The 13876-nt window shown below is 35.7% G+C and overlaps 2 protein-coding genes and 1 long non-coding RNA gene across 7 annotated transcripts; 1 reads left to right on the forward strand and 2 right to left on the reverse strand.

The window, feature by feature from the left end:
* Window positions 1-171: 171 nt before the first annotated feature.
* On the reverse strand, window positions 172-4602 carry LOC131004788 (UPF0235 protein At5g63440). 4 transcript variants are annotated; one of them, XM_057931550.1, is made up of 7 exons: window positions 4286-4601; window positions 2985-3099; window positions 2441-2594; window positions 1856-1952; window positions 898-986; window positions 750-818; window positions 172-413 (listed from the first exon to the last, which is right to left on the reverse strand). In XM_057931550.1, exons 1-7 carry the CDS (start codon window positions 4398-4400, stop codon window positions 354-356), a joined length of 699 nt encoding a protein of 232 aa, XP_057787533.1. In that variant the 5' UTR covers window positions 4401-4601; the 3' UTR covers window positions 172-353. The 4 variants fall into 4 exon arrangements, with proteins under 4 accessions (XP_057787533.1, XP_057787535.1, XP_057787534.1 ...); XM_057931552.1 differs by having other exon boundaries at window positions 2985-3085; window positions 4286-4599; XM_057931551.1 differs by having other exon boundaries at window positions 172-818; window positions 2985-3085; window positions 4286-4602.
* Window positions 4603-5477: 875 nt separating this feature from the next.
* On the reverse strand, window positions 5478-7807 carry LOC131004702 (elongation factor 1-delta-like). 2 transcript variants are annotated; one of them, XM_057931427.1, is made up of 7 exons: window positions 7578-7807; window positions 7102-7218; window positions 6936-7026; window positions 6649-6775; window positions 6347-6460; window positions 6062-6223; window positions 5478-5686 (listed from the first exon to the last, which is right to left on the reverse strand). In XM_057931427.1, coding segments are annotated over exons 1-7 (699 nt in total). In that variant the 5' UTR covers window positions 7664-7807; the 3' UTR covers window positions 5478-5684. The 2 variants fall into 2 exon arrangements, with proteins under 2 accessions (XP_057787410.1, XP_057787409.1); XM_057931426.1 differs by having other exon boundaries at window positions 5478-6223; window positions 7578-7771.
* Window positions 7808-9789: 1982 nt separating this feature from the next.
* On the forward strand, window positions 9790-12411 carry LOC131004790 (uncharacterized). The gene is made up of 3 exons (XR_009095104.1): window positions 9790-10336; window positions 10654-10695; window positions 11472-12411. It is a non-coding gene; the product is annotated as an uncharacterized LOC131004790 (long non-coding RNA).
* The last annotated feature ends 1465 nt before the right edge of the window (window positions 12412-13876 follow it).

The following is a 13876-nucleotide window of genomic DNA, read 5'->3' on the forward strand; positions in this document are numbered from 1 at the left end:
TAAAATAGTTAAACGACGTCACTCTCAAATCTCTCTTGACATGAAAATTATCTAAAAAATGATCAATCCCTACAATTGCCTCTCGTTGACGACAACAATAGTATCACCGCCCCGGGTTCTTCACAGTGTTAGACGTTTTCACATCTGCAGAGATTGCATGCTTGCACAGTCTGAATGAATAATGATATTTCATTTTGCGAATGAATAGTTTTGTGTTACAGAATTGGAAAGCTGAGAATCCCATGTCCAAAACTCTTGGGTTTGAAACAGCATCTTCATACTAGACTACACAGAGTCACATTCTTAGCAAAAGATATAAAACAGCTGCAGATGAACTTGCCAAGCTATTGAGTTCATGGTTGTGCAGCTTCGAGAAGCTTCTCGTACACCTGTCGGGCTGTCAAATCTTCCACCTGCTTCACAAATTGTACGGTCACTGTCCAGAAAAATGCAGGCATTTCAAAAGTTCAAACTTAAAGCAGAGAGCATGAATATGAACATCCCTAGCTACCTTCTCTCTTCTTTATCCAACTACTTCTTTTTAGACTAGTTTCTACTTTACCCAACTCATGCAGAAGCATTTCTTGCATTATCAGATCATCTCTCTTTCGATATAAACGATATTAACCTCCGCCAAAAAGTTCAGGTTTCAACGTCGCCGAACCCAAAGAATTGGGAATTGATCGACACAACACAAGACAAACTGTTAAAAGATAAAACTCAGGATCAAATGCTAGTGTCCAACGTACCACCAGGAGCTTTGATTTGTTATTCCACCCTCGTTGAAGTGTCATCTGGCTTAATTTTAGACCCAACACCTGTATCGAAACTTACCAGATTACTCGGAATTTCAAGTTATAAACTGAAGCGATTCCAGGAAAAGATTACTTTGTGTACCTTCCCCATGAATTCCAAAAGTTCATTGTTAGCTTCTCCTCGGGCAGCAACTGCAGCTACAGTAACTCGAACGTCATCAGCGTTTACTCCTGAAAAGTTAAGGAATAGCATTATAAGCATCAAATACATTCTTTTCTAAAGTTTCCCTATGTGAAAAGCATCATCTATGAAACAGGTAAATTAGTTATCAGACAATCAATCAGGGAAAGTTTAGCTAGGTATTGGGGTTCATTTATTAATTGTAGATATATACCACAGAAAACTGACCTAGTAGTAATATGATTATATTTCGAAAATGAGATCACAAAAGTACTCCTAACACAATCATAAGTCAATTTCGGAAAAACTACATGTAAAAGTAGTAACTTGCAGAAGATTGTTAATATGTCTATAATTAGAGCATCTAACAGCAGCACCTAATTCCGTTTACCATGATAGGAGTCTTAACATCATGCCGACTATTCCTTTCTTTTCATTTCAGACTACACACATATGACAAATTTATTTATGCTGCAACTGTAAAAATTATATGAACCTTGCACTCCAACCAGGCATAGAAGAATGAGGAGGGACTATCATTAGCAACAGAAGTGCATTATTGATGTAACCATTGCTTTTCTTTTGATAACAGATTACTTTTTACATCCTTCCCCATTTGAATAAGTACACAAGAATTGTATTTCATATAAAGAGTTCATCTAATTATTAATGTCAAAAGTCCATGGACAGACAAAATTTTGACAGCCAATACCAAATTTTCAAACCAAATTAATGTCAGAACTCAGAAGTCCATAAACTTATATTCTCTAACATGGATATTTTCAAAACCAAATTAACATAAAAATTTAGTCATAAGCATATTCTGTTCTGTAAGACGCTATAAGGTTAGTGTTGGCAAAGATTTTAAGGCTAAATACAACACAGATATGCATTATTAGGAAATGGACCATCGCCTTACTTGTGATTGCAGAACGTTGTGCACGGTCTTCGACTTCTATGGCTACTTGCACAAGACCCCCTTCCAATTGTGATATGCAAGGTGGAACAGGAGCGTCCTAGAGCATACAGTAAAGATTACATAACAACCTACCAAAACAATTATCTGATGGGAGAGAACTTCAAGGATCAACCAGAAGAGAAAAAAAAAATGCATGCTACTAGTACAAAAAGAATGAGATTAAGAATTGTCACATAACTGCAATTCAGAAAATATGAAACTGCATAGATCCTTCTTGCATATCTGGTTGACACATTGATAATAAGGACATGCTTGGTATGATGAAATGAGGAGGGAATAGAATGGTGATTCCTAACTCCATTCCATTCCTTTGCTTGGTACATTTTTTCTTAGGAATCACCATTCCTACTTGTATGGGAATAGCCATTCCTTCCACCTACCATGGCATTAGTCATTCCATTCCCAAGGTTTGTTATTCCTTTTCCCCCCTCCATTCCATTCCCCCCTCATCCCATTCCATCATACCAAGCATGTCCTAAGAGACTTAACAATAAGTGACCGATTTAAGATTTCAATTCATCTTGCCTGTGGATTAGTCTCAGCAGCAATTGTACTGAGCGCACCATCAACTACATATATGTACGAAGCAGACTCCAAGTCTTCTTCTGCACGATAGCAAACAAAAAGCTCACAACCCACACAATTCATTCGATACTGCCTCTCCACTTTCCCTTCACCACTGGATTAAAAAGGCACCATCATAAATAAGATCATTGTGAATTCAGATCAATATAAACTACTAAATAGCAAAGCCGAAAAAAATGATTAACTATCTAGATTATCTTCAATTGCTAACAGAAATTGATTAAACAATCATTACCTATTTAAATGTACACGATACATTATATTAGATGAAGCTACAAACAGCAATAAAAACCCAGTTAATGCACATTAAGCAGGCTAGGAAGAACGCTACTATTTAAATGTGTCCTTTTCTCTCCATTTCAAATTTATAAATTATTGTGAAGTATTTCGCATGAAATATAGGGAAGAATAACAGCATAGTGATTATGCACCAGATAATACTAAAATAGATTTGTATGATACACCAAAGCTAACAGAAAATTACCGCTTTAAGAGGATCTTTCCTGCTTCGCTAGTATTCAGCCTTGCAAGATGCTTCTTCCTGTCCAAAACATACGCATTGTCTGTTTTTCTTTTGGGCATTTTCTGCAATTGTGTATCTAAAAATATGCTTTAGTGTATAGATACAAACCTTTAATCACGTTTCAACTGACAGAAAACTAAGCAGGAAGAGAAAATGTTATATATATAACACGAAAAAGAAAACTATAAGATATCAGAATCCCAAATATGTAAGGGCAAGTTAGTCTAAGTTCGCGCCTTCAGTAAATTACTCCAGCACTTGAATGTTAAAATACAAATATACAGAGATCAAGATAACACAGACTGGCAGGTCAGGCTCAAAGATTGGAACTTATGTGCAGATGCATGAAATTTGTTTATTTATTCTTCTATGAAAAAGCAAAACCTGTGACTTTGGAAAATAAGGGAAGGGTAATGTTTGAACCACTAACCTAACCTCTAATTACTAATCAGTAAGGCAAGGTACAGTCTCTTGGTTAGAGTTGGCATGATGCATATAATACTATGTTTCTCTCACGAGAAATAATATTGTAGAGCATAAGGAGATGAAGACCAGCACAAAAATATTATATTTCTCTCGAATGCACAAGCTTACACTATCAAGGAGCATACATGTATCTAGAAACGGCTTGTGTGAATCATATAGTGGAAATTTTTTGAAATGAATATTATTAAGTAATCCCAAACAAACATCTGAGAGAAAGGTTTTGTTCTGCCAATAAAATATTATAGTGTTGCTACTTTGATTTTCTGCAAAATGGGCTGTTAGTTACATGCCCAAACACCAAGTAGTTATTGTGTCATAGCAAATTAAGATTTGTACTTAATAACCTATCAATTCAAAGATTTAAATTTCAGTAAGAGGGAACGCAAACTTAAGTAAACTCGGATAATACGGATTATTAGACACCCTTCACAAAATAATTTTAAAGTCAGAAAAAAAGAATCTTAACATAATCAAAATAATAAGTACACAAAGAGATTAGTTGTTATACAAGTGCAATAGGGTTACCAATCCAATATTTATAATTTATGAGCTCACATTTAAATATTATGAGTAGCTTCAAGAAATTGTGCACCAAAATGATTAAACACACATACATGAAATTCAACATAGAATCAACAAAATACCCCACAACAGAAGCCAGTCAAATAATTAGCCCCAAAATAAGTAAGTAAATGGATGAAATTGCAAAACAGAGTGAGCTAGAATGATGGTTGCACGAGGTAGAAGATGAAAAGGGAGTGGAGGGAGTAAAGTACCGGTGATGAGAACATGGGAGCCGCAAGGCTTGCAGTAGTAAACGAAGAGATCGGAATCAGGGCCTTCCGGCAAAGCGTCCTCGCTCGAATACGTATGCGTCGTTCGCTTCGGCATCTCTCTCTCGACGTACACACTATATATACCGCTGACAAATGCAAATGCAAATTCAAACTTCAAAATCTGAGATGTGTTGTTGCAGTAGAGAGAAAATTATGGTTTAGGATTTTGCGATCGAGGTCTTCAGGTTTTCGGAAGGGCTTTGCTTACAGTAATTTTTGGGGATAATTTGAAATTTCATAGACTACCAAAGTAACCAAACTATTGCAATAGAATAAAAAGGTACTAAGCTAAAAAAAAATACACCAACTATCACCAAATTTGTAAATTGCATATTATCTTAAAAAATAGCTCTACAATACATCATCTTTTAATTTAATTATAATATATAAAATTTATGTTTTCTTTTAAATATAATAATTAGGATTAATTACTACTTTCAACAAATTTAGTTTATGGAGTAGTTTTTAACTTTCATTCTTTGTTTTTTATAGTGTGAATTTGAGAAATTATCTAATTATAGCCAGAATCACACTAAAACTATGACAGTAGTTTTTCTTTAACAAAATTAAGCTTTAAATCATAACATTAAATTGCACCAGTGTGATCTTTATTTAGTATATTATTTTACATTAAATGAGATTTGTAACGATAGATGTCTGATCTATATCGAACCACCAGTGTGGTCAAAATTGCACCTGAAAGTTAGTGCAACGATGCAGCTTCTAGGCTCGATTCCGAGCATACTATTACCCACCATTAGAAAAAAGGAAATTAGTGTATAATATATTAGGCTTTCATTTTGTGACAACACTTTATCCTAATAGTTCAAAACATTATGCTCATAAGAAGGTTTTTGGCTTTGATGCATTGGATAGAATCTGGCTAGTCCCATGATGTGTTTGTCACGTATGATTAACCTCGTTTTATGAATCTTGAACTTTTTTTAACGATAAAATTAATCTTATATCAATTCAATTTCTTATAGTCTCGACTTAATTTAATCTCGACTAGTTTAACACTTTAAATTTTACTACATAATTTTTTGATCCTGTGGCCTTCTTCGGAAGGTGTGGTCTTGTTTGGTCATTATTTAGAATATTAAAGTAGAAACGAATTAGACAAAGGCAATACTTGCAAAATTAGGAAAGTTAATAAAAGCCCAAGCAAACTCAAAATTTCTGTCACAAGGTCTAATACTTCCACACATAACAATGTAGGATTCCAAACGTATCAAAGCCATTCAAAAGGAAATAAACAAAACAGAGACATAACAGAGTAAGTAGGCTTCATTGCTCGTGATCCAGTGCCCGCAGAGCTATATATCATGAACCAGGCATATTCTGCAAAAGAAAATGTTCCCACTTAGATATCGAAAATTCTGTAAATGAACAATTTGCAAGATGCATAAAATTTTCAACCAACGTGAGCGGAACCTCTTTCGTATCAATGCATCACAGCACTTAAAAAACAGCATATATTGTACGAATTTCCAATCTCACATCCGTAAAGGGGAACAGGCGTTGCCCTTCTAAACACATTTAGATGGGACTTGCAATGTTTGGTAGTTAAGCACGAGCGATAGTTGTACCTCACTCAGCACACGATTTTAGGATGCAAACATATAATTGTATCTAAAGATGCAACTTAACCTAAGAATTAGGCAAAGAACATTAACAGAGAAAAGGATGCACATCTTCATAATAGAAGATACTTACAAATTTTGTTGAAGGCGACGATGTCAACACTCTGGACGTATTCATTAAGTGGTTCTGCAGTAAGATGATCCTCAATAAGGTTGTCAACGGATACCAAGTCATCCACAATGGTTATCATAATTTGCAGCTTCTTGATTCCATATCCAACAGGGACAAGCTTGGCTGTAAATCACAAAATACATCATTAATCAATTTTGAAAATGTGATCTGATACCCAACAGGAACAAGCTTAGCTATAAATCACATAAGACATGAATTGATTCCTAGGAGGTTAAAGAGCTTTACATGCTCCCCAAAGGAGACCCTCCTGCTGCACTTTTCTAACTTCTTCTTCGAGTTTTTTCATGTCAGTCTCATCGTCCCATGGTTTAATATCCAACACAATTGACGACTTCCCTACTGAGGAATAATAACCAACAAAGATAAGAGTTATTTCTTAGACAAGATTAACAAATGCAGATAAAATATGCACAAAATATTGCTTCATTCTAAAATCATATCAAATATTGAAAGCGATTTGCAGGTTTTAATGATGATATAAATACAAAAAAATCCAATTCCTTGTGAGGTGAGAAGGATGAACTAACCAACTTTCTTCTTTCCAGCAGCCTTTGCAGCAGCTGCACGCTCTTCAGAAGCCTTCTTCTCTTCTTCAGTCTCCTCACCAAACAAGTCCACATCATCATCATCATCGTCGTCATCAGCAGCAACGGCCTGAATCCAAATTGGTTATCAACTTCAAGATCAAACACAATAACTCTCATATGTATAGCTAAAAAACAGTGTGATCCACAATACTCAGTACCCATACAAGAAAATACTCATCATTATATTTGACATAATATAAATCGGAATCTTATCCACTATATCTTGCCTTAGTGTCTGTTGCCGGAGGGGTTGCAATAGCATCACTGACAGGAGCTGATCCCTCAACAGTTACGCCACATCCCTCACCAGAAACACCACTACAACACAATCATATAGATTAACAATCTAACAATATAAATTTGTGAGATTCATAATTCAAGGAAAGGACATACGAAATCCTCAACAGTGCATCGATGTGGTTGAACCACCGTGACACGTTAACGTAGTCCGATGATGGAGGCTTGGCGACAGCAGCATAAACAGTCAAATCATCTTTTGAAGCTTGGTACCTGAGACAAAGCATAAGAACTTTAAAATAACAATATTCATTTTCCAACTGAATCTCAGCTTGCAACACATCCGTAGCTAAGAGACTATTGGCACACAATAACTTTCATCACCACCCACCAATTAAAATACAAATAAAAGTCCAAGTACCCTAGCCCAAACCAATAATAATATCATTAGAATCCCACAATGAAAAATACTCATCAAACAAACTGAAGCTTGATTACTAACTCACCCAGCACATAGTGATCAAGTTTCACGTTGAATATTAGAATCAGATCACTGTGTTAGAATGCTCAAAATTCAAAACAAAACAGCGTCGCATTTGCAATCGAATTGGAAATGCTTAAGCTAAACTAACCCAGTAATGTAACTGCGAGTAAGAAGGTACTCATCGAGCTTCTTGAGGCCGGCGGCGGAACTGAGGTCGGAGAAACTGACGGCCATTTCTTGATGAAGATGAGATTTGGGATTGAGCGGCGTGAGTGGATTCGGCAATGGGGGAGGCGTTTGCAGCTGGGGTTCTAGGGCTTTAAAAATGATTGTGGCTGATGAAAATCGGGTTATTGCTAATTGACCCCTCTAATATATCAGTATGAGATATCTGGACCCTTTTGTGTTTTGATCCAATATGGGCCTAAGGCCCATCAGCCCATCACTCATATTTTGATAGTCTAAATTATTTTTTAAAGGGCAAAGGTGCAAATTAGTCCCTGAACTCGATCCCCCTAGAGCGTTTACCCCCCACACTCGACCCAGGCGCAAAAACCTCCCCCATAGTCCATGAAAAATATGCAACTTAACCCACGAAGAAAACGGACTGCTAACGCCGTTTCCTTGAATTTTTTATTTTTATTTTTTTCACTCTCTTCCATTTCCTCTTCCTCCTCCTCCGACCACCACCACCACCACCACCACCACCTCCATTCCTCCGCCTTCTAAGGCAGCGACGCCGCATGGGAGAAGCAGGTCCGCCGCTCCTCCATCCCCCGCCGCCCAAATAGCTTCTCCATCCTACTCCTCCACCCCCCGCCGCCCCATTAGCTTCTCCGTCCAAGAAGCGCGAAGACGCGGTTCTCTCTGACAACTAGCTCCTCTACACCGTCACCTCCGCCGGCGACGCGGGGTTCGTGCTGGAGCCACCGCGCCGAGGTTCGCCGGCGCCGCAGAGGAATGGAGGTTGTTGGCGGAATGGAGGTGGTGGTGGTGGTGGTCGGAGGAGGAGAAAAATGAAGGTGGTGCTCAGTGGCGGCTGCGTGACGCCGACTACCTCAAAGAGTTGTCGCCACTGTCAAGGCGTTGAAAAATGGGTGGTTCTTCACCGGCGACGTGGGGGTTATGCATCCCGACGACTACCTAGAGGGGTCAAGGATCGGTCCAAAGACGTGATCATCAACGACGGGGAGAATCTGAGCAACGTGGTGGTGGAGTCGGTGCTGTACGGCCACCTGGCGATGAATGAGGCGGCAGTGGTGGCGCGGTCGGATGAGTTTTGGGGAGAGACACCGTGAAGCAGAAGCTATCAGAGAAGCTGTTGGGGCGACGGGGGGTGGAGGAGCAGGACAGATAAGCTATTTGGGCCGCGGACCTGCTTCTCCCAGGCGGCGCCGCTGCCTTAGAAGGTGGAGGAATGGAGGTGGTGGTGGTGGTGGTCGGAGGAGAAGGAAGAGGAAAGGGAAGAGAGGAGAGTAGTTGATTTGTTTAAGGTGGGACCCACTACAAAATAAATGAAAAAAATAAAAATAAAAAATTCAAGGAAACGGCGTTAGCAGTCCGTTTTCTTCGTGGGTTAAGTTGCATATTTTTCATGGACTATGGGGGAGGTTTTTGCGCCTGGGTCGAGTGTGGGGGGGTAAACGCTCTAGGGGGGTCGAGTTCAGGGACTAATCTGCACCTTTGCCCTTTTTTAAAACATATTAAAAAATATAATTTCATTTTTTCAAATATAATTTATAGTACTATAATTAGTTTATTTTATTTATTTTCACATATTATCTTCACAAATATTAAATAAAATTATATTAGTAAAAGAAAAATATAATATAATCTAAATTTAAAATAGTGGGCTAGGAACTATCACAGTGAGACAGATAAAGTATATTTTTTACAGGGAATAATTTTTTTAATACCCAAACAAATATAATAAAAAATACTTTCGGCTTTGGAGATCATATATAAAAAAGTTAAGTAGCAAATGCACTTCTAACATTTACATTAAAAATTAAATAGGTCATTTATATTATGTTTTTGTGCAAATAAACCCTTGATATTCACAATTGATGCAAATAAGTCTCTCTGTTTCTGTTAGACCAATGGACTAATTTGCTTCCATTTGTGAATGTTTGCGATTTATTTGTTTTTTGTTTTTGTATACATTATGTGTGCTTTTGCTACTTAACCTATATAATATAAATATATACTTATAATTATATAAATAGATTTATTATATAAATTAATACTCCTTGTTAATATAAATACTAAAACTATACAAAATTTTCCTAACATATAATTTAAATAATTTTTCTAACCAAAGCTTTGATTTGAATATGTCCAAAATATAGAGAGATCAAATCTATCAATTCTATAAAGCAATACATATTGCAGCTTCCATAGTGATTCTCTCTCCTACATGGCACTCCCACAATCCTTTATTTCATATTATCTCAAATGCTTTTTCCTCACACCTAGCTTCAGCCTTCACATCTTTTTTCCCACAAATTTTACACAGCCACGCTTCAGCCGTTACATCTCTCAAAACTTCCCTCCCAATTTGAGTTTCCATCAATCTTGCCACAAATTAACCCTCAAAATCCATCTTTTACCGTTCAGAATTCTCCTTTCTCCCTTTCAGTTTTCCATTCTCATTCGTTAATCAATTTCGTCAATAATCAGCGCCCAATCAGCTCCAATTAGAAGCCTATAGTCAGTCCACACTTCCATTCTCATCACTGTTAATGATATTAACCCGCGTGACTATCAGTCTATCACCTATCCCTAACAGAGCTAGGGTAGAAAATTCGGGTGCGCGGCGATATTGGCCGGCGTTGCTATTACTCAGCCGTCTCCTCCGACTCCCCACCCATCCGCTCCCTCGCAGACGCCCTCAGTACATTCCAGCAGGTATGCATCTTATTTTTTTAATAATCGTATTTTTTTTATCTACTTAATCGATCTGTTTTGTCAATTTAGAATAATCAATTTACGCACCGACAGTTGTTTACTATGAATAAAATTAAGAATTATGTTTATTATAGTTGCAAATGCAAATAAGTTAAAGAATATAATTTTTTTACAGCAATTGCGTTGAATTGATGGTAAGTTGTGTCTATATGTTGCCCTCCATGTGTTGGACGAATTGTCTTAGAGACAATTTTATCATCCTCAAGCTATTTCTTTGAGCTTCTCTTTTGTTCTTGCTCAAGCTTTATTTCTTGCAGAGAATAAATGCAGAATATGTGGAGGAAACCACTTTACAAATTGTAAGTATCTTTTAGGAATATCGAAGCTGTGAAGTTTCTATAGAATAAAGTGTTCATGTACTATTGTATCGCGAGATATTGAGTTTGAATATCACTTAAGTTTGAGTTGTACTTCATTTTTATTATGATTTGATCCAGTTCTGCATACACATAATAAAAGGCAATTTGCTCTACTGTATAATATTACTGTCTTTGCTGTTTGTAGGTATATTTGCTTCTTATATTATTGTCGTTGGTTACATAAGTTGTGGTCTTTGTTCAAATCATAATTGTTGATTTTGCTTTTTGGGCAGCGACTTAATTTCCTCTTTCCCTTTTCCCTTTTTCCCTATTGGAGTGTAAGATCACTATTTAGTTAAGAATTCTTTGATAAATACACTTCTGAGTATTTATTTTTATTGAATTTAAGACTGCCCGTTTGCATAATTTGCTCAAATTTTGAGGTTTATTATGTGTGTCTCGGGAATTTCTTTCACCCGTGCTAGATTGTGGAAGTTCTATTCGATTGAGGTTTATTTTTCTTCAATGGTTGCTCTAGGATTGTCTCGGTGCAGATTTTTTTTTTTTTTTCTAAAATAGATATCTCTCTTTTCTTTGTTTGTTTGAATTTTCTTGTAGTTGTATTCACATTTTGCATGATTTCTTTGCCTTTAATCTTCTCTAGGGTGGAGGAAAAGATGTTGCTGCTTTCTCTAATTTTCGGAACTCACTAGATTTTTATTTTTAGGGGTCCAAATGTACAACCTAACCTCATTGCAATTTGTCATGTATTCCAGTTAATATGGCAGGAAAATAGAGGGACTTTGGAGGAGTGGAGAAGGGAGATGATTAGGCTACACGGCTTGATCCTGGGAAAAAAACATTAGCTCAGATTTTTCAAGATAGTCCTTTTAGGGAGTTTGAGTTCAGGCAGTATTTATTTACCTGTCAAGCTAAGGTATGGAAGTTAATCATAGACATGCTTAGGTTTGTTTCGTAATATGTGTCATGTATGCCATGATGCTCTATCATAATACAGGCTTCCCTTCTATTATTATGTTTTTCTACTACAATATTTTTACATTAAGAATTATGTTGTGGATATCTCAATGAATTGGTTGTTCTATGTGACATATTCTCTTTGTTTTTCTATAAAAAAAATTATTGCTGCTTTCATTATCTTTTGCTTTAACCTTCACGCATGCTCCAAAAAGGGTTTCTGTGACTTCAGCTTCTCTTACATCAATGGGTTATTCGTTCATAATCAGCTTCTCAGGGCATTAGCTTTGCATGTGGTAGTAACATTGAGTTCTGATGGATTCTTATCTTAATTACATTGTGTTGAATTTTTCACCTTTTATGTGTTGGGTTCTCTCAGAGTATGTTGCCATTTTGTTTGCGTGAAGTCTGGGTAATCACAGCTTGCTTGGCGTTAATCGGTGCAACTGCTTCTAACTATGAAGATGGATTAGCAGCACCTGATGTTGAAAAGGAGTTTTACTTGGTCCAAGGGGAGTTATATACTTTGTGCCATACAAAGGTAACAATGCAATTTCATAAGAGTAGTTTTAGAAAATTGAGAGTGTATAGCATCTCTCTGTTTCCTTGCCAATACAAGCGCAGAGAATGTACATTTGCCTGGAAGTTGGTCATGAAATGCTGATATTTGCTAGCATACTGTTTTAATTTGCCTCGAGATTGGTCTTAAATTTTTTTAAATAAATTCACTTTCATTTATTATTTCTTGTCAAGATGGCCAATGCCACCAAATATCAAACCTTAAAAATACCCAATTAGATATTAAATTTTGTTTAACATATTATTTTCGTTCAATTTTAATTTTGTTTTATTGAAAACAAAAAATCAATCTTACAAAATGATTATTCACATGTCTTTGTCTAAGTTATGTGATGATGGATTAGTCATACATATAACTTGCTTTAAGTATATATATTTTTAAAATGACAAATAAAGATTATAAATTAGAAGTGTATCGTAAATCATTTAAAATGTTTTTTAGAAAATATATAAACATTAAGATAATCATTAGTATTTTAAATCAATTTGTATGACTAATTCATCACGATAACTCATTATAAACATTGTTTACCTTTACTTAAAAGTTCTTTTAATTTATATGTATATGGATTACCATAAACTATATAAATTATTTTTTTATAAAATATTAAATCCTCTTTATAATATCCAGTTCATACTAATCCATTATTATCCTTTTGTGGATTATTATTCGATATTACATGAGAGTGCTTAATATAAGATGATTTTCTAAACATAATATTTACATATAAAATAAATTAAAATATGATAAAATCGCTTAATATATTTAAAACTAATTCGCATTGACATGTCAGCATAAGTTTTTTATTGGTTCAACATGACAAAGTTATTTTTTTGTATTAAATTAAGAACAATACAAATTGACTAATCAATTGATAAGCATTTGAGCTAGGTATATGCTTATTTATAGCTCTAGACGAGATGATTCTCAAAATTCATTTCTGGTATTTCAAACTTCATACCGAGATAATCTTAAAAAGTTAGAGGTGCTCTATCAAGTTCCACGAGACGTACTCAGAACTCAGTTTTGGTTCCAAACAATATAATGCTCACAAGTTAGAAGTAGTTTGTCAAGTTTCAAACGAGATGATACTCATAATTTAATTCCGACCTTTTAACCTCAAAATGAGTGATGCTTAGCACTCAACTCCGATTTTTCAAGCTTTAAATGATTGATGCTTAGAACTCAGCACCGTTCTATAAAAATTATGGACTTGATGATGCTCACAAGTCGATTATGGTCTTTCAAGCTCCACATGAGATGACTCTCACAAGTCAGTTTAGTCTTACGAGCTCCAAACCAAATTAGATGCTGCTCACAAGTCAGTTCTTATTTTTCAAGTGGCATATGAGATTATATTCAAAAGTTAGTTATATTTTCAAGCTTCAGATGGTGATACTCATAATGAAATGTCATGTTTCAAGTTTCAAACAAGATGATGATTAGAAGTTCGACGTACAAAAGTTAAATGGATATTTCGAGTTACTGACAAGATGATGCTCATATATAAGATGTGGTCTTATTTCTTACCTGTTTAAGATAATTATATTCACAGCTCACATATAATATTAGTAAATCTTTTCTATATACGATTAACAAGAAATATGATATATCAATACTCCA

Source organism: Salvia miltiorrhiza, unplaced genomic scaffold, assembly GCF_028751815.1.
Source record: "Salvia miltiorrhiza cultivar Shanhuang (shh) unplaced genomic scaffold, IMPLAD_Smil_shh original_scaffold_455, whole genome shotgun sequence".
Taxonomy (NCBI): domain Eukaryota; kingdom Viridiplantae; phylum Streptophyta; class Magnoliopsida; order Lamiales; family Lamiaceae; genus Salvia; species Salvia miltiorrhiza.